Source organism: Clinocottus analis, unplaced genomic scaffold (assembly GCF_023055335.1).
Source record: "Clinocottus analis isolate CAN_PGR_092001 unplaced genomic scaffold, fCliAna1.0.p SCAF_51, whole genome shotgun sequence".
Lineage (NCBI taxonomy): Eukaryota > Metazoa > Chordata > Actinopteri > Perciformes > Cottidae > Clinocottus > Clinocottus analis.
The window spans coordinates 254,125-277,259 of NW_027176209.1; the positions used below are offsets into that span (position 1 = coordinate 254,125).

Consider the following 23,135-nt stretch of genomic DNA (forward strand, 5'->3'; position numbering starts at 1 on the left):
GCACCTGGCACTATTGTTGTCGTTCCAACAATAGGAGTTGTAGAGGCTGTCACCTGGCCAGTGGTGACTTTTGCTGATGGGGTTGTCGCACCGATCACTGTAGTTTCTGAAGGTTTAGCTGTTGTTCCCTTTGTTGTTAGTGACGGTACTTGTGATGTTGATATTAAAACTGTTGTTTCAGGGCTTGTTGTTGTGACACCTGGCACTGAGGTTGAAGTTCTTTTAACCGCTGTGATAAAATGAAATATTTTGTAAACAGTGCAAAAATAGTTTTTTAAATAGAAATCCAAAAACATTTACTTTTTTTAAAATTACTTAACTAATTATATAACTATAGTTAAAAGCAATATTAGTGTTTTTTTATTAATATATTTTCTTACCTAAAGTTGTCTTTTCAACCGTGGTGAATTCAAACGGAGTAGTTTTAGGCTCAGCCGTGGTGGTAAGACACACGTGAATGCTTCTGGTTAACGTCCCATTGGCCCCACACTTAGCTGTGATGCAGTGTCCCAGGCCATCCGTGGTATTGTAGATGGTTTCCCCATATTCGTAGGTTCTTCCATTAATAAAGCATGTACAAGCTGCGGATCAAGAGGATTATGTTGATTATTCTTCAAAACTTTGTGTGTGTGTTTTCACATAAACAAGTCGGTCTTAAAAATAATATTTACTTACAGTTTACATTGTAGCTGCACGATACTCCAGAGTCACTGCAGAAGCTTTCAATAAAATGAAAATTTAGACATATCATTGACCTTCAGGTTCATACATGACATAAGCAAATTTCACTTAGGTGAGAGGTAGGTAATGTTTGTTTTTTATTTATTATCAGTGATATTGAATCCTCTGTAGCTAGGAGACATACCAAGTGTTACAGTTGTTCGATGGAACCTTGCTTCCGATGCTGTAATAATTGCCTTTGCCATCATAGCAGCCACACTTGTCCACGCAGGTCATGGTGTCTTCATCGAAGTAGGGATGGGTTGGGGGACACTGTGGATAGCAGCCTGCAACACCATTATAGGAAATGGATTAACCTCAGTAGAAATACGAACACTCAATCACGTATACGGGACACAAACACACAGTCTGAAACTGACAACTCCTCTTCCTCCTGAGCCACAGCAACCCCATCAAATCAAAGACTGCAGGATATCAGAGACACAGCTCCTATACTAAGGATGCCATGTTTAGTTTGAAGCAGTATTTGTTAAGTGTATTTCTCCAGAGATATCCTGAGATATATTGTAGTATTATTATATAATTATTTCCTCATGAGTTAGTTGAACATTGGAAAGAAGGTGTTTATTTAAAATGATTAAAATCATCAGGGATCACCATCACCTACATGCATTTTAGTTTTGATCCATGGCTTTAATGGGAAACTCCTGATACAGAAAAAAAGTCACTTAATGTGTACATACAGTTTCAAGACGGACTCATTAAGCTGCCAAATGAATTCAAATTTCGGCAAATACAGTCTATAATCCCAGACTTGTTTGTCTAACTCACAAAGGAAAAAATGTAATAATAATAATATCCATCACAAATAAAAAATCTAAAAAAGAAAAAGAATGGACCACAACAATGCCAAAAGAGCAGCACTGAGGACTGAGGCTCTGGCAGACATATGTTGTTGGATCAAAATATTTCTGAATAGTAATAATAATGTTTTATCTGAGCAGGGAGGTCAATCAGTCAGAGTTGAACTGAAACCTCCAGTCAAGGAGACGACGTGCCAAAAGATCTGTCTAATGTACCTTCCAGTGCCGTGATGAGGCTGGAACAGTTTCCTGACGGGTTCCTACATGTCTTCATGCAGTCAACGCCACAAGGCTTGTAGTGCCATTCACATCCATCATGTTTGTTATAATAGTCGCAGAAAATAGCTGCAAATGAAAAGAAAAGTGTGTTTTAGCTGGTGTCACAATAATCAGGGGGTCCAACACATTTAAATCTGTTGGCTAAAACAAATTTAAATGATATTGCACTGATTTTCCTTGTGAGATTGTGACCAAACTTACGGCACAAATTGGGAGTTCTCCATTTCACACAGGTCCCAGCTTCATTACAAGCTTTGGCATAGGAAGCCACAGCAGTGCAGAGACACTCACAGTCGCCACCAGTGTCACAAGCACACGAGTCTCTCACGCACGAGTCATAGTATGGACCAGGGTCAACCTTAAACACATGATCATGGACTGTTTAATAGAAACATTAAGTTGAGGGAAACCAAAAGGTTGGAGTAGTTGTAGCAATAGTGTTGTTGGTACTACTTAATATCTATTACTACTATATATATATATATATATATATATATATATATATATATATATATATATATATATATATATATATATATATATAGTAGCAATAGTGACATTGGTAGCACAAGATGTAATCACACAGACTGTACTATTAGTGCTAACATAAATATTACAGGCTAAAAAGCATTTCTTCAGGTTTCTTGCTTCAGACCATTGTTTTGATTAAAGAGCAGATTAGCAATGAGCAGTTCCACAGATGGAGGAAAACTGTTTATTGAATTCCACAAACCATGGCAGTTAAAGTGACGATGTTTGTGTGACCCTGTCGCCGTAGTTACCTGTGAATGACAGCTCTGGAAGGTGACGCTGGTGATGATGCTGCACTGCTTCTGGGACCAGGCTGCCCGGTAGCGGTTAGAGGTACAGGGATCGGTGAGCAGTTGGGCGTTTGGGCAGCTGGATGAAACCTTCCAACTGTTACCAAATTCTAGAACGTCGGTCACTGTCTCCTGAGAGCGTGTGGTGAATTCATTCTTACTGTTGCCGTCGTAGTTTCCACACAGACCACAGACCTGACCCTGAGAGGGAGGAACCCAATGGCAGAGTTTACTGTTGTGATAGGGCTGACGCCGAGTAAGCCGTTGAAATATACTTTTGCCCTCAAGCTCCAGAAAAACATCAAAACAACCACTATCATAGTCCATATCTTACGGTCAATGTGTTAGCAGACACCAAGAGAATGATGTTGTGTACAAATTACCGGGCACATATAAGTCCAGTAATCATCTCTGTTCTTTTTCCACCAGCTCCTGAGGGAACTAGCTCGGTCTTAAGCTAGATGCAAACCAGATAAGCACTAAGTGTTTCTGGGTGAATGAGAGCAGTGCCAAGGCGCTGTAAATCCAAACAATCATCTTCAAGTGTCAAGTATCATGACAATGAGCCAGAATGAAGGAACCAATATGTGTTGTGCAAAAAGCACAGCTGTCAGTCAAGAGATGCAGACATGATTGTTTACCTGGAACTGCGGGGCGAGTTTAATAAAAAGACTGGTCTTCTTGTCCCACATGAGCACAAGACCCGGCTTGATGGTGACCACCAGGTAAATACCCATCTTCTGTATCTGAGCAGGGCGCACCTGGACACTGCCCTTTACCATTTGGAAGGTGTCATCTTTAAGTTTGTATTCATTATCCTGTGGGCATAAACATCAAATAAATAAGCATTGTATTAGTGAGGTGGAACAAGCAGTCAGTTACTCAGTGAAAAGGAACGTGTTACTAGATAACTGGGAAGCAACTGCATCGTTCTTTTTGAAGGAACAGATACAAATGAACTGCATGGCTGCACACGTCCAGGATATGAAGTGTGGAGATCAGCATCATAGCATTACCATGGGATGATATCCTCATTGGTTTTAAAGTGAGCCTTATGTCCCCAATGGTGGAACATTAAGTTCAATATCAGTCTATTTTTTACTATTTTGCCAATTCACGCACTCAAAAGTAATTGTAATGCTTATTTAAGGTATGATAAGGGTCATCAATCATACAATAATTGGTCCCAGTCTTCTTGATTATCATTTGAGCCATAATCCTTGTCAAACCTCAACATTGATATTGGTCAGATGTTCTGCTCTCGTGTTCTGGTGTTGTTTACCCCCAGGAAGATCACGATGGTCTTGGAGCAGGTGGCTCCTGTGGTCCCACAGGGAACATTCTCTGTAATAATCCTGAAGCTCCCGTTGCTCTGACTGGTGCCACAGTAGTCCTGAGTAAAGCAGAGCACAGGATGCAGTTACTGGACAGCTTTTTCACGGAATCAAAACTCATCACCAGTTACTGCGTTTTCCTTCAATAATCATCCAATGTATTTACATTCAGTTAATACCTCTCTCATTGGTCATTTCTATTGGTATTTTTGTTTTGTGTTGCACTGGTGACACACTGAGTAGCTTTTATTACGGAGCAGCTGCAGCAAATGCAATGTAGTTGTCACAATGCTCACACATCTTTCTAGATGAGTGAGGTCACTGGACAAAGCAGCCAGTGAGCTGTTGTATGAAGAGCTGCAGACCACGAGCTGCACACCTCCCGCTCCTCCACAGCGCGATGTGTAATGTTGTGGTCAAACAACCATATTCAAATGAATGCATTGCATCTAAATGAGTATTGGTATTGAGTTAATGCAACTTTAATAGTTCAAGGCAATCCGTTTTTAATGAATTGAGAAGCAGCTATACCTTTTTGAGTTGTTGGAACTAACTGTAAGCTATTTAAGTTAGTCAGACTTAAATCATATACATACTTTTAATGAGTTTAATGTTTAAATAATGAATATGTTTAAGTTCAATACAAAGAAATTGAGTTAATACTAGTCATGTATTTACATAAGTATATCTAACAATACATACTTGAGTTAGGAGTTCTCCATTTAAACGTGTTACTTCACTCAAATTGTTTAAGGAAACCTATTGCCTTGAACCATTTAAGTTAATGAACTCAAATCCTGGAATCAGATCATTGTTGTCCCCGTTATGACAGAAAAGACAGATTATTTCTGTAAACAGATACATGAGTTGCTCCTCTTTTGTTTTTCTGAAAACATAAAGGAAAAATACACACATTTGGTGTTCCAATGGAAACCGAATGTCTAACACGTTTTATTTCTCCGACTGTCCCTTTACCTGAAGGAGTGTGTATTCACAGTCTCCGCTGAAGTCAAACCTCTTATCATCAAATGTGGTGTAGTGGCCATCGCCATAGATCCCACAGACTGCATTACACACATTGGTGGTGCACGTGAACTTCCTTCCACTGCAGTAGCTGGAACACACACACCAGACACACACTTTCAGTCCTGTAATCCTAATATTATTGCATTTGAGGTTTTTTCAAGCTAAATGATCTGTAATTATTATCATTTTAATGCAAAAATACTAATTATACAGACATGTGTGTTTAATTGGATGGAGACAACTAGCAGCTCATTTAAAATGTATAATGCTTAAAGATGTTTTTATTAGTTTCTATTAATTTACGTGAATAGCAATAAAGCCTTTGATATAGGGGTGCCTATTCATGCCACTTAACATTTGTAAATGTTTTACAATGTGTATAACAATTTGGATCGATAACCAGTGAAAAACAATTATAACCAGAAAGCAACTTTAAAAATGGATTAGTAAATTATTAGCAATTACATTAAAATTATAATATACGATTAAATACAAATATCTCCAGATTGGAAGTTCTTTTTTTCACTTAGAGGAGGATCAATAATTGATCTTCACGCACTTATTCAATATCTGATAAATAATGAAATAAAATAAACTTGATCTCATCCCTACTGGTCATATTTTACTGCTTAGTCAGAAGACTATCTTAGTCATTCTTTTAAAGCTTTTTTTAACGTAAAATAACCCGTCATATTTTGATGTTAATAAAAGGTGTGTTATGTATCGAAGCTCCACAGGACATGAACACCTGTCTCCTGAGAGAGAGTCCTGTTTTTGCTCTTCAGTTTGTGTGTGTGTGTGTGTGTGTGTGTGTGTGTGTGTGTGTGTGTGTGTGTGTGTGTGTGTGTGCACTCGTATATATTTCTTTGCTGGGCCCAGCAACAGGCAGCATACAAACGACATGGGGCCCTTTAACCTTGTGGGGCCCATAACGTTTTTTCATTGAAATGAGCTCAGGAGCCTCCCCTGATATGTGTGTGTTTGTGCGTGTGTGTGTGTGTGTGTGTGTACAAACCAGGTGTTGCAGTCCACCGTTAGTCTCTCTCCAGGCTGATATGTGTTTCCATTGTGCACACATGGACAGCTGGATGCATTGATGCAGCCTCCTACTCCGTCTGCCACCAGGCCGTCAGGGCACATGCAGCCAGACCTACAGCTCGTACTGATCTGCAGCCAGCAAAGTGGAGCGCCACATAGAGAGTGAACCAAACTGGGCCTGTGCATGTATGTGTCTTTTTTTTGTTTGAGCTTTATTGTACCAAGAAGTCCCATGAGATCAACATGTCTTTCATAAGAGAGACCTGAACAAGTTAGCAGCCATACAAAATCACCACCGTGTGTGTGATATGCTGTACTTACACAAGCCATGTCCAGAGTGATGCAGCTCTTCTGACACTCGGTCCCGGTGGTCCCAACAGTGGAGCAGTTAAAGTAAACCATGGGGGAAGGGCATGATAGTGACGCTGGGTAAGACATTCAGGATAAAGAGCATAGTGAGTATCTCATCGGCATAATTTCATCCACCATTCACTGTGTTCTGGCAGTAAAAAGGTCTCCTTAGACAGGATTGCATGTCCACGTGTGGAAACCTACATCGTAGTGGAGTCCCTCCTGAGCAGCTGAGAGCTCCTTGTCGGCAAACACTGTGATAACAGTTATAAAAGTTAATGTCATCAATAGCTTCACAAAACCATTCTTTGTCCATCAATATCATTCTGTACCCCTCTTCATAACATACTGCGAGGACGCAGACTGGCTAAGACGTGCTGTAGCTTGCCCTTTGATTGTCCCCTTGTTGGATCAACCAAGTGTTCTTTTCAGTGCTGACACACACACACATTCAAATCACACATTATATTTGCAGAATTAATAGAAAATACTGTGATGAAATATAATATCCATGGTGATCCTCTGGCTGTACATCTCGCTCCGTCAACATTGCAATGTGTCCAATACGTTGGTTCATGACCAAAAACCTGCAACATTCTCAGCTCTTCTGCACGTTGTGTTTAGTGCTATTTAGCTGACTTGAGCATCTAGGGTTCTACACGAGGATGTTCTGGTGAATTACAAGCATCAAAGCCTCTGTGAACTATCACTATTGCTTTGGTCTTTGTTAGTGAAACCCTACACTAGAACATATTCTCAATGTCCAACTCACTCTGAAGTAAACCGTTGAGTGTTTATTGCATGAGCCCATAATGGCCAGCTGCCGGCATCATTACACTTCATTTAGTTTACCATGTGGCGCCGTCAATGCTGATAGTCTGTCCAGCAGGAATGATGGTGTCTTTATCGTAGCAGGGGCAGCTTGCTCTGGCCACACAGGAGCCCTTCTCGTTCATGTAGGTCCCCTCGGCACAGCCACAGCCGTCTACTGCGGTGAAGCTGGTCTGGCAGGAGTAGTCAGGTTGGGTGAGGGAGCGGCAGGTACGACTGCAGCTGGTCATGTTGTATTCGTACACTGATCCTGCTTCACACGATGCGCTGAACTTTCCTAGTGGACGAGATGAGATCGCCGTCGTAGCATGAGTGTTAGATGAATGCTGGATGAATCCCATTTTTGTGTTTGTGAATAGTTTCAGATGTATCAAATGGTGTAATTGTACCTGGACCTAGCCTGTTTATTACTGTTATTTAACACTTTTTTATACTTTCATACTACCACATTTTGTACATAACTTTCCAATGTGTCTGGACTGTTGGTCTAGGCACAGATGTCAAAATAAAAACCTTGAACCTCGAGCAAGAATTTTATGGAATCTCAGCGCAGGAATATAAAATGGTCCTTGTGTTTTATTTACCACAGATGGTCGCCCTCCAGCCAGTGAGGTGGATTCCTACTGCTGAACAGGCATAGGCGTAGGAGGAGACCGCCGCACACATGCAGTCCTCAGTCTTAGCACAGTTACAGCTGTCATACATGCAGTTCTGTGAGGAGACAGCAGGCATGGACGCATTATAAGGGGGTCAATACTTGTGTTTATTTGTCAGTACACTTTGTGTGTGCAGACTTACATCTTTGTATGAGGTGGGGCTAATGACAGAGTGGCAAGGAGCAAACACTCCCTGGGGATCCGTTAGTTTGGAGCACCAGTACTGGGCATAACTCTCTGAGACACAGACACATACATAAGGAAGCAGTTACAACATATGCCCTGAAAACAGCATGGCTAACTCTAAACAGTGGTTTGGTAGTTTCCTTCATATGCTATGCTATCCAATGATGTGACAAACATTTCATCATATGTGAAGTGACAAGGCAGTGAGGAGAGCTGTACCCGTGCTGATGCTCTGTTGGCAGGGGTGTCCAAAGCGGGCTATGATGTCGGGGCAGGTGGCTCTAGTTTTCCATGTGTTGGCGAACGCTACTGCGGTGCCCTCCACCAGCCCACTGAACACCTTGAAGTCATCACTCATTTTGTTGTTGAAGTTCCCACACAATCCTGATGGAAGAGGTGACACGTTTACACAGATACGAGTGTTTAACCTTCCTCTCGTGTTAGGACCCGTTTCAGGTCTTAAATGCATAAAAGAAGCACATCAATGTGTTTATTGCATCAAGGCTTTTTGACTTTGTCAGGAAACTCTATTTCAACTAAATAAAACTAAACATTTAGTTTCACTAAATGATCAAATGTTCTGGTTGAAGTGATGACATTTGTGTTGTTAGTTGTCAACATAAGATTTTAGTGGTTGTTTGTTGTTTGTTTGACCTTGTAAATATGTTGTGTTATGACTCCTTTTTCTTGAAGTGAATATGCATGGGTCCAAATTGACTCGTAACAACTTAGATGCTAACAGAAAGCTAACACCAGAGATTCTGTTTTCTGAGGATGACTGCTTGGTATTTGTATTTCCACACATGGAAACAATATTGCGGAGTCGTACCAGACATGGTTCCTTTGAGCGACGTGTCAGCTGAGATGAAGACCTGCATCACGGGGCTCAGCTGGACCATCACCTGAAGGCCTATCTTGGGTCGTAAGACGATGTAGAAGGATGACGGTCTGAAGGCACTCACATCCGCTGCAGCAGAAGCCAGTGAAACACATCAAGTCCCCACAAGTTGTTGTTATGATATGAATATTAAACCCAATATCTCTGTATACCAGACTGTAGCATCCTCATCTGTGTATTGTGATGTGCATCTACCGCATCAATGCAAATTCATAACTTTTATGTTACACTCTTTTTATTCTGCACTTGAGTAAATTGGTTGGAGCTGTAACTCTCGACTCAGCAATCAGACTGTTGTAAACATTGTGACGTTACATGCTGTGTGTCTTCTGTAATGTCGTTTGAACTCACGTGTGAACAGTGGAAGCTGAGACAGGATGGAGTTCACGTAGACCTCCCCGGTTGCCTGAATTTTAATAACCTGACAGTTGGAGAGAAACATTTGAGAAGATATCCAACAGGAGTCCAACACCATTTCCAAATCATTCTGTATAAATAATTTGATATTATCAGGTAAGCCATCAAAATTACACGACCACACACACTCCAAACAAATAGCAATGCAACACATAACATTCGTTGCTATAGTTTGACATGGATCTGTTCAACAGTGCGTATCTATCTGTACATCTGTATCTGTGTGTGAGGACTTTACCACAGAAGTGTAGTATAGACTCAGAGTTACAGCTCTGAGGCAAGTCATTCTGTTATCCAGACCGCACTTGACCAGGTCCACCAGCACCGTGTTCTTGTCGTCACTTTGCTGCAACACATTGGGACTTTAATTAATAAGGACTGAAAGAAAGACATCCGATCATGCGGCACGACGATGTGTCCGTCAGCATCGATGCTCCTGATGGTCCAGTGTGCATGTGGTTGAATACTCATCATGGTGTGGTTACCTTAGCCAGGACGTAGGAGCAGTCCCCATGGAAGGTGTAGTCTTTCCCATCGAAGGTGTTGATGTGAGCGCCGCCTTCCACAGAGCACATTCCTGGACAGTTCTCCTCTGTACACGCCCACTGTCCACGCTGACACACACTGTGAGCACACACACACACACACGTACATTATGATAAGGGCTGGGCAAAGTTAGAAAAAAATGTAACTGATTAATAGCATGATTTTTCTGCGAATTATCGCAATATGCGCCAAATTCAAGAATGAGGTAAAAACTAGTGTATTGCAGCTTTTATTTTAAAGTAATGTTATCAGAACAATATAACAGCACTCTGGAGCAACAACATGATGCTGCGTTAACTTACACAGCTTTAATAATGATTATTGTAATGCTGTGTATTCAAGGTGAATGCATTTTACAGCAATTGTTTTTAAATAGTTAAACAATTCTGCAAGTGTAAAAATGGTTGCAGTCGCATATTTTGTGCAGGCATTTTGCAGGCATTAGCATGTGGAGTTGTTCCATTAATGAACAGATTCCCTCTCACCAGGATCTACAGGTGTAAGAGTAGGACTCTCCAGACTTGTAGATTTTGTTGTTGTGCAGACATGGACACTTGTCCACTGCAACACAGCCAGTGCTACTGATGTCATCCAAGACCGTTCCTGAGGCGAAGAGGAGAGAGAACAATCAGTACTGTCACGAGTAAGGTTGAGGTGCCGTATGCTCGCATCATGCGTAAACACTGGAGTGTAACGTGTGGATACCGGCAGGGCACTGGCAGCCTTCAGTCAGGTGGCTGTGACATGTCTGGCTGGCCTGAGGGGTGGAGCAGCTGTCAGCACATGCAGTGCCAGACTCCTTGTACTCCATGTTGTATGGACATTCCATGTCTGTGGAGACAAACACTTTAGTATTGATGTCTGACACCCCCAGACAATCTGCTACCGCCCCTGGACAAATTCCTTGTATGCGTAAACATACTTGTTCAATAACTTGTTCTGATTCTGGTTTTGATGGACCAGAAACCAGCAGAAACACTGTGAGTGGTTCAGGACCCGTTCAGGGTCAGGGTAAGCCATCTTTAGGAGTCATCACACTTACAGCAGAATGTGTTATTCCTCCATTGACCGGGCGTGCCGCCTGCGTGGGTACACTGTCTGGAGAACTCCGAGATGGTTTTGCAGAGGAAAGAGTCAATGTCGTTTTTTTTGTTGCACATATCGGCCATGCAGGCTTTACTGAAGGCTTCTACATCCAGACGGTCCTGGCAACTACTGAATGAAGCTCTGGAGAAGATCTGGTCACAGGATTGCTGGGAAAGAAAATCAGTCAATGGTCACTGTTCTCTACTTATCTCTGTTCTAGTCTTTCGAGAACTCAAAGAGCTTCAACTCGACTTGTCATCATTCACCCATTCACACACTAGTGACAACATGACACCTGCCATCAGGACTCGAATAGAGTTGTCACGATACCAACGTTTTGACTTTGATGCGATATCTGGCATAAATATCAGCTAAGTTCCTCGCAGTTCAAATTAATTTGTAATAAAAAGGTACATTTTCCGTCTTGGTGTTTCTTATCAACCTTGGCAGAGATAAGAAAGGACTATGGGGTTTGTCAGTCTTCACATACGTGACCTCCTGAGGTGTGTGATGTGTTTGGAGTGTTGCGCGTGTGGAGTTACCTTATCGCCACAGCTCAGGACTGGGTTGACCACGAGCTCCTCACAACTCTCTGTTGGCTCATTCACTTTGTAGATGTCGGCATAGTCTGTAACAGACAGCTCAGATCCTGCAGTGCACAAGCACACAGCAACGCTCATTGGGATTATTCAGTAAACACAAACATGCAGGTTAGTCCCCATTAATAATCTTAAAATCCGCTTTGATTCTTGAGATGTCCAAAGAGACACTTCCATAAGATGATGCACGGCTAATAAGGAACACAGACTGAAAGGGATCTTGAGGAGCGCACAGAAAAGGGACCTTACTGTCTTTCCAGAAATCATTGGCGATGCCGTCATAGTTTCCACAGAGTCCGCATGTCTGGTTCTGGAATGTTTTATCTACTTCAATCTGTGAACACGCCCCAACCAAACAGTAGTTATTGGTGAGTGAGTCGACCATTCATCAGTCAAAGCAGGTTGTTAAGATGTCAACATGTTATGCACGAAGATGTGACTTTATGATTTCTATGTAATCCGGGAAGAAGAAGTGATTTAGATGGATCACGCCGTTGGCATTGATCAAATGTTTTCACTTAAACTGTGATGGAAAAAACATTTCGTTAAACCCTGCAAGTTAAATTGTATATTTATTGAGAACACTCCTCTCAGATGAGATGAACGACAGTAACATGATACTTTTCAATAGATGATTCGTCGTGGCTCTCATATTTCATTCATTTCAGAGTTCATGAAAGTGCTGCAGTGCAGACGACACAAGCAAAAAGTTGACCAAATGAGCACAGATAAGGACATTGTATGTCCGTGTGTTTACTCCACAACAACTGGTTCAGAGTTATGCATCAGTGGCATAAACAAAGAATGAAAAACAGGAAACATAAAAACACTGTTTCTTGCATGTTATGTATGCACACAAAACAAGCATGTTCAGAAACAGGAGAGTCAGATCATGCTGAGTTGTTTTCAGGAGACTCCCAATGTGATCTTAACTCATGACCGTACACCTGAGCACCAACAGGACAGACGTGTGCACATATGAGAGGAAGTGCTACTTACATCCATGGAGTCATCCAGGTTCCACATCACTTTAATTCCCATCTTAGCTTCAACAATGACACCAGACACGGTTCCCATGACAGACACTCCGAATAGGACATGTGGCAGAGAGACCCTGCAGCACACAGAGAGTCAGAGTGAACATGGGTTAATGAGACAGCATCATAACTATATGACTGTATGAAGGAATTTGTAAGGAATTCAAGCAGTCAGTAGCTCAATGCTTCAATCATCTCAGACAGTGCCCCGCCCTCCCAGAGGGGCGCATGGGGTCAGAATGAACCATGTGTACCATCTGGAGTGTTTTGTCTTCCTGCTATTTGCTGTTGCAGGCAACATATTTACCGATGATAGGGAACCCACGCTGCCACGGGGAGAACATGTAAACCCCACGCAAGACCCGCCTCGGATTGGGTATCGAACCCGGTGTAACAGGCCAAATTAACCCCCGCCCAGATTAAACCTGGGTATGCTTTGGCCTCGACCAGAGTATACCCAGTGGATAAACTGTCCTCGGCCAGACTAGACCCGAGGTGTAAAATAGCCTAAAGGCCAGACTAGACCCAAGGTGTAAAATAGCCTATAGGCCAGACTAGACCCCTCCAGGGCAGAGCATACCCGAGGGTAAACTGTCCTAGGCCAGACTAGACCCCTCCAGGGCAGAGCATACCCGAGGGTAAACTGTCCTAGGCCAGACTAGACCCCTCCAGGGCAGAGCATACCCGAGGGTAAACTGTCCTAGGCCAGACTAGACCCCTCCAGGGCAGAGCATACCCGAGGGTAAACTGTCCTAGGCCAGACTAGACCCCTCCAGGGCAGAGCATACCCGAGGGTAAACTGTCCTAGGCCAGACTAGACCCCTCCAGGGCAGAGCATACCCGAGGGTAAACTGTCCTAGATCAGATTATACGATTTACTGAACTTACGTCTTGTCATTGACGATCACGGAGCTCTTGGAGAGCTTCACCACTGTTCCTTCCAGCACTATGATGATGTCGCTGATGGTGGCCACGTCGTCGACTGTCGTGCGCCTCATCTGGATGTTGAAATTCTCGTAGCTGTTCTTGCACTGGTAGGCCAGGACATGGTTACAACTGGAGGCCAGCTGGAAGAAATGTCCATCAAAGGTCTTCCAGTGGTATTGTCCCCAAGTCGTGCACACTTGGCTGATGTGATTGGCATCAGCTAAAACAAAAATATCAACACGTTAAAACATGTTTTCAAGTGACAGGAAGAGTTCAGCAAAAATGTATTTGGGGAATTAGCGCAGTTACCTGAACTGAGACTTAGTGTCTGTTGAGAGGGAACGATGTTTACTGTGGTAAAGAGAAGAAACAATCCATTTTAAATGTAGAAATGTTTCTGTATGAGCTCGTTCTGACACTCCTCTGAGGCTTACACTCAGTGAACAGGGGCATGTCGAGGACACCTCTGCAACCCCACCACATCATCCTTGATAAACCATCTGCCCGTCCGAGTCAGTTTGAACGTTAGACATTACACTCTCGGTCTGGGAGGGTTGACATTTACCAATATCTCTTGGGCTGTGTTGGGAGAGCCAGTGAGCCTTTGCACAATGTTGTCAATACAATATGTTGGTACATTTAATACTTTTTTTTAAACATGAATGTAATAAACGATAAGATTTAAATCCTACTGCATGCACATAGTGTGCAGCTGTGAGCATTCCTCATGTCATCACTCACCAGTCTGAGAGAGGGAGCCAACCAGCAGCGTCAGGTACATGAACCATGATGTGGATTGGAGGCCTGTGGTCCCCATGATCGGTCCTGAGGACTGACCCACTGTGAAAGTGCTGCTTACCTGGAGGACAAACCCTTTTATAACCAGGTAAAGGTGGAGATGAAAGAGAGAGAGGAAGGGAGGGAGAGAGAGAGAGGCAAGGCAGGACCAGCTTCAGTGATTGGAGCATCAGGTTGAAGGGGCAGATGAGATCTTAAGGAGCGTTGATATGCTTGTTATGATTGTAATAACATTTTATAATAATATGTTTGTAGAGTTAAAAATGTGACGGTGAGCATCTTAAGACTGTAAAACTGGCACTGGCAACAAGGTGAGAGGCAGACTGGACTGGGATTTTCAAATAGTAAAGCCGTTAAACTCCAGCTATTTTATGAAAAACCATGACTCATAAGCCAAAACATTGGAGTCATGAGAGAGACAAGACTTTAGTGAACATTTAGGTGTCCTTAAATGTTTGTGGGGTGCAGACTGAGAGCTTCAGGACAGTTCAGAAAGTGCTCACGTTGGCTTCACGAGAGAAACGTGTGGTCCGATTTAACATGCAGTCCAATGGAGCCGTCGGCTGGACTTCATGTCGCTTTTAGGGTCAGAGAAGAAGGTTCAAGGTTTTTATTTTGCCATTTGTGCCGAGACCAACAGTCCAGAGTGTGAACAGTAATACATAGGCTTGGTTTATGACACATGATTTCACAGCAAAAGTAATTCTGTTGGATTGTACGGCGCACGTCTCTAGAGCCTTGCTGCACATTACCAAACCGAATGAAGACCTGGCACACTCATGGTTTCAACATTTTACTTGAATTTGAGTTTACTCAGCAATTATGCCATCATCACTTCTATCACTGCGCCAAGTCGCTTGCTCACACGGCGTGGTGAGGAAATGGACTCGTAGCGCCTTTCTTGCGGTCCGACCACTCACAGTCTGGATTAAGTGTCGCACAAGGACACACACATGGATCCAAGCACCCATCTTCAGATTGAGGGTCAACCCGCATGGCATGATGGGTGAAATGGTTTGAAGTGATGCAGCCCTTCTGAAGCCACCTCGTTTGTTTAACCTTAAATTACATGACTGAAGCCTGGCTCTTTTAATAGGTGGTCTGGTTCTGGTCTGCCTTATGAACTATCAGACCCCTCAGGTCGTCTGGTGCTGGTCTACTTCCTGTTCCAAGAGTCAGAACTAAACATGGAGAAGCAGCCTCCATCTTTTCTGCTCCACGTATCTGGAACAACTGAAAGCTGCAGGTCAGCTGAGGCCCTCAGAGACGCCTCGACACCTTCAGCTCCTTTAAATCCAGAATGAAGACTTTTCTGTTTGCTGCCTTTAATTGAACCAGACTCCATGCTGCATCTCACGACTGCATTTTATTTCTTAAACTACACTGCAACTTTTATTCTCATCGTTATTTACCTATTTGACCTTTTTAATGCTTTCTTAACAGTTTTGAAATCCTGTTTTCTCTGCATTATGCTTTGATGCTTTTAATGGTTTTATGTGAAGCACTTTGAATGTGTTGTTGTTGAAATGTGCTCCACAAATAAACTTCCCTCGCCTTGCCTTGCTCTGATAACACATTTCTCCTTGGGGATTAATAAAGTACCTGTCTATCTATTTAGGGAGGTAGACGGGTTGTTTGGTTTGTGTTGATGTCGCAGGCCTGCGTGAATAACCCTCAGTGACTCAGCTACCTCCCTCCAGGATATGCATCCTGTGGTGCATCTTTGATAAAAGACAAACTCTGCTGTGCTCTGCTCTGTTTGTGTTGTGCCAATAAAGACCTCGATGAGCCATTCATGCTACACTCACAACACACAACGTCCTGCCGGCGACGCAGGAAAACACAACTCAGATTCCTACAGAGGAGTTTCATCATGTTGTGCAATGTCAGAAAAAACTCTTGTTACCCTGAAAAACGGCTGTAAAATACTACTTATCAATTTACACTTTCTTTATTAAGAATATTAACCAACATCCATTTTGATCATAACTACCAAATAATAATTTATGTATGTATGTATGTATATATATATATATATATATATATATATATATATATATATATATATATATATATATATATAGATATATAGAGATATATAGATATAGATATATCTATATATATAGATATATATATTAGGGCTGGGCAAAGTTGAAAAATTGTTTACTGATTAATCGCATGATTTTTCTACGATTATCAGAATTAATCTTATTTTGCGCTAAATTCAATGAAGTAAAAACTACTAAAGTGTAAATGTAAACAGGTTGTAAATACTTTATGGCTGAATAAACTACATCTCCTGACTCACTCTCAACCAATCAGAATGCTTGATTTGATCCACCTGTATTGTAATTGTCAATATAACCGTACTTAACATTATTTTTGGACGATTACAAAGAAATTACATCATGTATGTTATTTTTATAACATTTGGCTCCACCAATTTACCTGGATGGACACATGAAATAAAATGACACTCGCTATTGTAACACTCCAAGGTCGGTATAGTTTGTAGATGAATATGTTAACTCTGCGTTGGTAACAGAAGATTAAACATATAACGAAGGAATGAATGACAGCAGAGGAAGAACACACATGAAAGGAACCAGAGGGGAGAATTAGTCTGAACGACATCGTGGAACAGAACCTACAGAGTGAGAACATCAGTGCTGTCACTCGTGTTGTGTGTGTGTGTGTGTGTGTGTGTGTGTGTGTGTGTGTGTGTGTGTGTGTGTGTGTGTCAGGGTGTTGAAGGCGCACAATAAAACAGTAAGTTAAGTAACAGAACCTAAACTAACTCTGATCTCAGGTGCATTATAGTCACGTGGTAATAAAATATAATATCAGTAAACTTCTTTAAAGGAGTTACGTGTCGGTGTCTTGCTGGTGAATCACGCTCAAAAACAGATTCACCGCTGCAAAAAAAGAAGAAACGAGGCCTGAAAGATGTTTTATTTTAAAAATGAGCGGATTCATCCGTCTGTGCGTCTGAGCCTCTCACTCTTGACGTGTCAGAGGCAACGTGAGAACATGAACCCAACATGAAGCTTACAAGAACGTTTCAGCTCTGCTGCAGTTCCAGTGTTCTGGATTAAAATGAAGGAAGAATGAAATACAAAAAGATCTAAAAACCAGCAAACAACATCCAAACCACGAGTACAGATCAGGAGTGTTGCATGCTGGGTATGGAAACCATGAGTCTGAGTGCAGATCGTGAGGACAAGTATAAAACTCAAGTAGAGAACAAAGACTGTTCGACTTCAAACATTAGAGCATTTCAACGTGTCCTTTGGATGTCAGAGGTGTGTGTGTGTGTGTGTGTGTGTGTGTGTGTGTGTGTGTGTGTGTGTGTGTGTGTGTGTGTGTGTGTGTGTGTGCGTGCGTGCGTGCGTGCGCGCGCGCATGTGTCAGTGGATGAAGAAGCGTAAATAACACATGACATGTCGCAGGACTGTGGATGAAGAGGAAGATGGAGAAGTGGCCCATCACTCACACCACTTATTTTAGTTTTGAAGCACGTTTAAGTTTTAAAGCACATTTCTTGTGCGTCTCTTTTTCCAACTGGTACAACTTTGTTACACAAAGTCACAGCACCCAGATTATATCAACACGTGTAATGTTGAATACACATCCACATATTTACCAAGGCTGTGACAAGCCGCCACCACGCTGGTGCTAAATAGACTCCACTGGAGGTTTAACAGGCGTTTCTGATGTTTTGTCATATTTAGAAGCAAACGAACAGACTTCAACATTTGGAATATTGAATGACTTCATTCGTTTCAAAACCTTTGCAGTTTTATTCAGATGCAATCACACAGGTGGGGTTTAAAGAGCTGAATTCCCTTTAAAAAACAAAGTCCAGAGGCTTCTGTGTGATCGTGAAGAGCCATAATGATTCCAGCAGGCCTGCAGTCAGAATATCACTTGTTACAAAAGCACTGTGTTCTCTACATTGTTTTATTCTCCCTCTCTTTTTACCAGATTCTCAAACTTTCTATTTAATTATTAAGTTCAGACTTAATTCATTCATTTTTATTTCTGGCTAAAATGATTTGACACAGTGCTGTTGGTGATGTACATTTTATGAATTGATAAAAAACTTTAAAAATATATATATTTTTCTTCAGCTCTGATCTTGATAGACAGATATAAGTCATATTAATCTAGCAAAGCATTGAAACCCGATGTAACACTTGGACAAGTTTGTCCTGAGCTGTTCTAAAGTTGTTGAAATTGAATGCTGGTGGATTTAGAATAATTCAGACTGTTGTAGTTACACAGCAGAGCCACGTGGGGTCGCTGTTCTGATGATTGTGGAGACATGCGTTCAATTCAGTTAATTTTATATTTTATATTTTACAATAAGTACACGTAGACATCCCTATGACCTCGCATCGGATCAGGAACAACTCCTCCAAAAAACAGAAAAAAACTGTCAGGGGCAGTTTTTGTTGTTTTATTTTGTTGCTGCACGTCCTGATTCACACTCCACACCAGTTGGTGGCGCTAATGCACCGAACAGTTCTTTACCAACCGCCAATAAACCTTTAAAAAAGAAAAGAAGAAGAAATCCACCAGCACGAAACATGGCCGCTGAGCAGCGACGGGAGTGGATGTAACGGTTTAACGTCTTTGCTGTACCGAGCCCCGGTGCCGTGCCGTCCCGACATGGACGGCCTGTATCACCACGCCGCGGCAGACCCGCAGCAGCCTCGAGGCTACACTGGCGGCTACCTGGAGCCGTACGCTGCGGGCAGACTGCCGCCGGGCGCCGCGGCTCATGAACCGGCGCAGCCGGACCACGCTGCTTCTCACTGGGCACCGGCACGGGGATACGAGGGCCACCCGTACGGATTTAGATGCGATTTCCCCGCTCCGTCTCACGGAGGAGCGGGTTTCGGAGGGCCCCCTCCCTTTGGGTTCGACCCCTCCGTGCCACCGCCTCCGTTCGGCTGCCCGCCCGGACGCTTCCCCTCCGCGGCCGCCGCCGCTCCGCAATACCCGTTCAACACCTCGACCTTTGACCCGTTTAGCCCGCAGTTTCGACCCGGTCCCCAGACGGCTCGGTATGACTCGGACCCCGGTCAGAACCAGCAGCGCGAATACGAGGACTTCTCCGGCAGAGGAGGCGCTCTGCTCGGCCGCGCGGACCGGGACAGAGGGCCGGGAGCAGCGACGCGACCCGAGGACGAAACCGCGCTGCAGAGGCGGAAGGATCTGCAGTGGATCCGGCGTTTCTTACAAGGCAGAGACAAGACCCCCGCGGCCCCGCAGACCCAACAACAGCCGCCACCCAGCAGCTCTGCTCCGGACCCGAGAGCGGCTCTGTACCGGGCGGCTGAGCTCGTCTCTCGGCTGGCAGAGAGCTGCGAGGCTCTGGGGAACAGCGTGGAGGACCAGGGCGTCTGGGCGGACTCGTACCGCATGGCTTTAAACGTGAAGACGGAGCTCCAGGGGGAGCTCGACACCCTCGGTGACGGGGCGCGGGTAGCCCGCTGGAGAGCTAAACTAGCCCGCGTCGCGAAGAGGAGGGCCCGGCGGCTGAGAGCCAGGAAAGAGCTCCTGGTGGAGGAGCAGCTCCGACAGGACCGCATCGCGGAGAAGGAGGCGGCCATCAACACCTGGAGGCTGCAGCAGGTGCAGCGGGTGCAGGAGAAGAAGAAGGTAAACCTCTTGATGCGAATCTACGAGTACATGTCTGAGTTGTCCACTAGGGGGCGGAGGTGTCGTCCAGCGTGTCATCACCATGGATGAGCTTGTTATGGTGGCAAAGAAACGCTGTGGAGCCTTCATGAGCTGGACAGGTGATGTCTGAGGGTTTGTGTTCACATATCGTAGTAAAAGCGTTTGACCTGAGCCCGTTGTCTTGAATAAACGTGTGTATATGTTGTTCGTGTGGTATTGGCGTGCGCAGGAGCAGGAGCTGAAGCTGGCTGCAGACGCCGTGCTCTGCGAGGTGAGGAAGAAGCAGGCGGACGTGAAGAGGATGCAGGACATCCTGAAGTCTCTGGAGAAGCTGCGCAGGCTGAGGAAGGAGGCGGCGGCGAGGAAAGGTGAGACGCGTTCAGCTCCTCGTCCCTCACTGCAGGAGGGATCAGACAGTGCTGGGCTTCTTGAGACTATTTCTCCTGCTTTGTGAAACAGGAAGCTGGTCACTGAGAGGAAGGAGAACAATCCTCTGAGTTTTGCTGCTCTTTATATTTCAAACCCGATCACTCGTCACGAAAAGACTCGTCACAAGTGGTCTCTTTAGTTAAGCTGCAGCTGTTGTTGTGCGATGGATCCTCACGACTGTGTCTGTGTGTGTCTGTGTGTGTCTGTGTGTGTGTGTGTGTCAGGCATCGACACAGAGCAGCAGTGTGACGAGGCCTTCAGCAGCAGGCTGGAGCGCCTGAGGTGCGTGATGAAGAAGAGGACGGCGGTGTACTCGGCCGAGGAGAAGGCTCTGATGGTGATGCTGGAAGGAGAGCAGGAGGAGGAGAGGAGGAGAGAGCAGGAGAAACGGATGAAGAAGGAGAGGGAGCGACACCTGCAGAGGAAACGCAGAGCGACCGCCATGTTGTTCGGAGGTGAGAGTCCGTCCTGCGGCCGCCGCGCGGTCCTCTCGCACGCAGCGGCGCGTCTCATGATGTGACCTGTGGTTGTTCCTCAGAGGATCTTCCTGCTGGATCGCCTCTGCAGCCCTTCAGAGAGTTCTACACGCAGGCCGAGCGCTCGCTGCACGCAATGCTGCAGATCAGGTTCACTGTCACGACATGATGCAGACTCACAAGATGTGTAGGAGGAGGACCGACACGTCTGCAATCACACACTGGAATGAGGGAAAAGAACAAAAAAATAGAAAACTAAAACCCCCAAAGTCCATGTGAAAAATGTTCCCTTGCCAAATTTGTAGAAAGAAGCTTTTTACATTTCTGTTTCTGTTTACAAGTCTCGTCAGGCATTTATATTACGTTTGATTACAAAAAAAGGACTTTCTTTTTACAATCTAAGGCTCGTTCATTTAGTTTAAATAATAAATCTGCTTTTAAAAGAAAGAGGCTCAACATGTCAGCAGCATACATACAGGCATCTATATAAATGTTTATTCTTTTAATAAACTATTGTCTCTCATTCATTTGAGTCATTTAAGGTTTACTGTATGCTTTGAATCCTCATTGTTAGTTTAAATACTACATTTTATCACTTTTTACTGTCGACACACACATTTCACACAATGTTTGCTCATGAACATTTAGTTTAAAGTCGAGGTTAATCCTCTGGTCACAAAGTGTGTGACTCCTGTTTGGTCGACATGCTGAATAGTTGTGTGTCTGTGTTCCTTCAGGAGCGGGTGGGACACGTTTGTGGTTCCAGGGGATCATCCGGATGGTTCTGCGGTTCCTGAGGGATGGATCCTTCCAGACGCGCCGTCAGACCCCAGCTGGTCCTCCGCTCTGCTGTCTGCTGACGGGGAGTGACTTCCTGTCTGCAGAACGACAACCCGTCTACACAACATCCTGCAGCCAGTGTGTGGTTAAAGGGTTTAGGAGCTTTGTGTTGACGTCGTTATCTAAATGAGATGAACTCGTGTCGATGTAAACCTGATGAGGTCACAACGCCGCAGAAGAAAACAACAACAAACAAAGTCTTCAAAGCCGTGTGTTCCTCTGAAGAACAGAAAACACACAACGCTCATGTGCTTTGAGTAACGTCCACTACACGTGTGTTCATCGTGTGTTCATCGTGTGTTCATCGTGTGTTCATCGTGTGTTCATCGTGTGTTCATCGTGTGTTCATCGTGTGTTCATCGTGTGTTCATCGTGTGTTCATCGTGTGTTCATCGTGTGTTCATCGTGTGTTGGTTCTCTTCAACATGTAAACATATATAAAAACATGAGATTTTGCTTGTGACTGACAATAAATCATTGTTTTAAACTAACTGTATATTTCTGCATTGTTGTGTTTGTTGTCTTCAGTGAGAGCAAAGCGGTGAGGGATGGAGGGAGGGATGGATGGAGAGAGAGAGGGAGGGAGAGAGAGAGGGAGGGAGAGAGAGAGGGAGGGATGGAAGGAGGGAGGGAGGGAGGGATGGATGGAAGGAGGGAGGGAGGGATGAAGGGAGGGAGGGAGGGAGGGATGGATGGAGGGAGGGAGGAAGGAGGGATGGATGGAGGGATGGATGGAGGGAGGGATGGATGGATGGAGGGAGGGAGGGATGGATGGATGGATGGAGGGAGGGAGGGATGGAGGGAGGGAGGAAGGAGGGATGGATGGAGGGAGGGAGGGATGGAGGGAGGGAGGGATGGATGGATGGAGGGAGGGAGGGATGGATGGATGGAGGGAGGGAGGGATGGAGGGATGGAGGGAGGGATGGATGGATGGAGGGAGGGAGGGATGGATGGATGGATGGAGGGAGGGAGGGATGAATGGATGGAGGGAGGGAGGGAGGGAGGGATGGAGGGAGGGAGGGAGGGATGGATGGATGGAGGGAGGGAGGGAGGGAGGGATGGAGGGAGGGATGGATGGATGGAGGGAGGGAGGGATGGATGGATGGATGGAGGGAGGGAGGGATGAATGGATGATGGAGGGATGGATGGAGGGATGGAGGGATGATGGAGGGAGGGAGGGAGGGATGGATGGATGATGGAGGGAGGGAGGGAGGGAGAGAGGGATGATGGAGGGAGGGATGGATGGATGGAGGGAGGGATGGAGGGAGGGAGGGAGGAAGGGATGGATGGATGATGGAGGGAGGGATGGAGGGAGAGAGGGATGGATA

At 44.4% G+C, this 23,135-nt stretch overlaps 2 protein-coding genes across 3 annotated transcripts; one reads left to right on the top strand and one right to left on the bottom strand.

Moving 5' to 3' along the window:
- Positions 1-852: 852 nt before the first annotated feature.
- LOC137803252 (mucin-5AC-like) lies at positions 853-14,401 on the bottom strand. Its single transcript, XM_068601540.1, has 27 exons — positions 14,318-14,401; positions 13,886-13,927; positions 13,538-13,796; positions 12,612-12,726; positions 11,862-11,946; positions 11,556-11,662; positions 10,970-11,180; positions 10,633-10,758; positions 10,413-10,530; positions 9,867-10,005; positions 9,620-9,727; positions 9,316-9,385; positions 8,896-9,033; positions 8,286-8,450; positions 8,023-8,117; positions 7,809-7,935; positions 7,246-7,501; positions 6,598-6,647; positions 6,364-6,467; positions 6,020-6,171; positions 4,954-5,092; positions 3,927-4,037; positions 3,286-3,462; positions 2,606-2,845; positions 2,025-2,181; positions 1,761-1,889; positions 853-1,007 (listed from the first exon to the last, which is right to left on the bottom strand). The coding sequence occupies exons 1-27, from the start codon at positions 14,391-14,393 to the stop codon at positions 853-855; spliced, it is 3,651 nt and encodes a 1,216-aa protein (XP_068457641.1). The 5' UTR covers positions 14,394-14,401.
- Positions 14,402-18,947: 4,546 nt separating this feature from the next.
- pdcd7 (programmed cell death 7) lies at positions 18,948-22,303 on the top strand. 2 transcript variants are annotated; one of them, XM_068601581.1, is made up of 5 exons: positions 18,948-20,041; positions 20,292-20,430; positions 20,716-20,946; positions 21,030-21,117; positions 21,705-22,303. In XM_068601581.1, exons 1-5 carry the CDS (start codon positions 19,046-19,048, stop codon positions 21,835-21,837), a joined length of 1,587 nt encoding a protein of 528 aa, XP_068457682.1. In that variant the 5' UTR covers positions 18,948-19,045; the 3' UTR covers positions 21,838-22,303. The 2 variants fall into 2 exon arrangements, with proteins under 2 accessions (XP_068457682.1, XP_068457681.1); XM_068601580.1 differs by lacking the exon at positions 21,030-21,117.
- Positions 22,304-23,135: the final 832 nt, after the last annotated feature.

Coding starts and splice junctions, on each gene's coding strand:
- LOC137803252 (XM_068601540.1), bottom strand. CDS start 14,393: ATGGGGACCACAGGCCTCCAATCCACATCATGGTTCATGTACCTGACG. Junction 11,181..11,555: donor TCCTGAGCTGTGGCGATAAG/GTAACTCCACAC, acceptor TTTCTTTCCCAG/CAATCCTGTGACCAGATCTT. Junction 1,008..1,760: donor CCTCATCACGGCACTGGAAG/GTACATTAGACA, acceptor ATGGTGTTGCAG/GCTGCTATCCACAGTGTCCC.
- pdcd7 (XM_068601580.1), top strand. CDS start 19,046: ATGGACGGCCTGTATCACCACGCCGCGGCAGACCCGCAGCAGCCTCGA. Junction 20,431..20,715: donor GGAGGCGGCGGCGAGGAAAG/GTGAGACGCGTT, acceptor TGTGTGTGTCAG/GCATCGACACAGAGCAGCAG. Junction 20,947..21,704: donor GACCGCCATGTTGTTCGGAG/GTGAGAGTCCGT, acceptor GTGTTCCTTCAG/GAGCGGGTGGGACACGTTTG.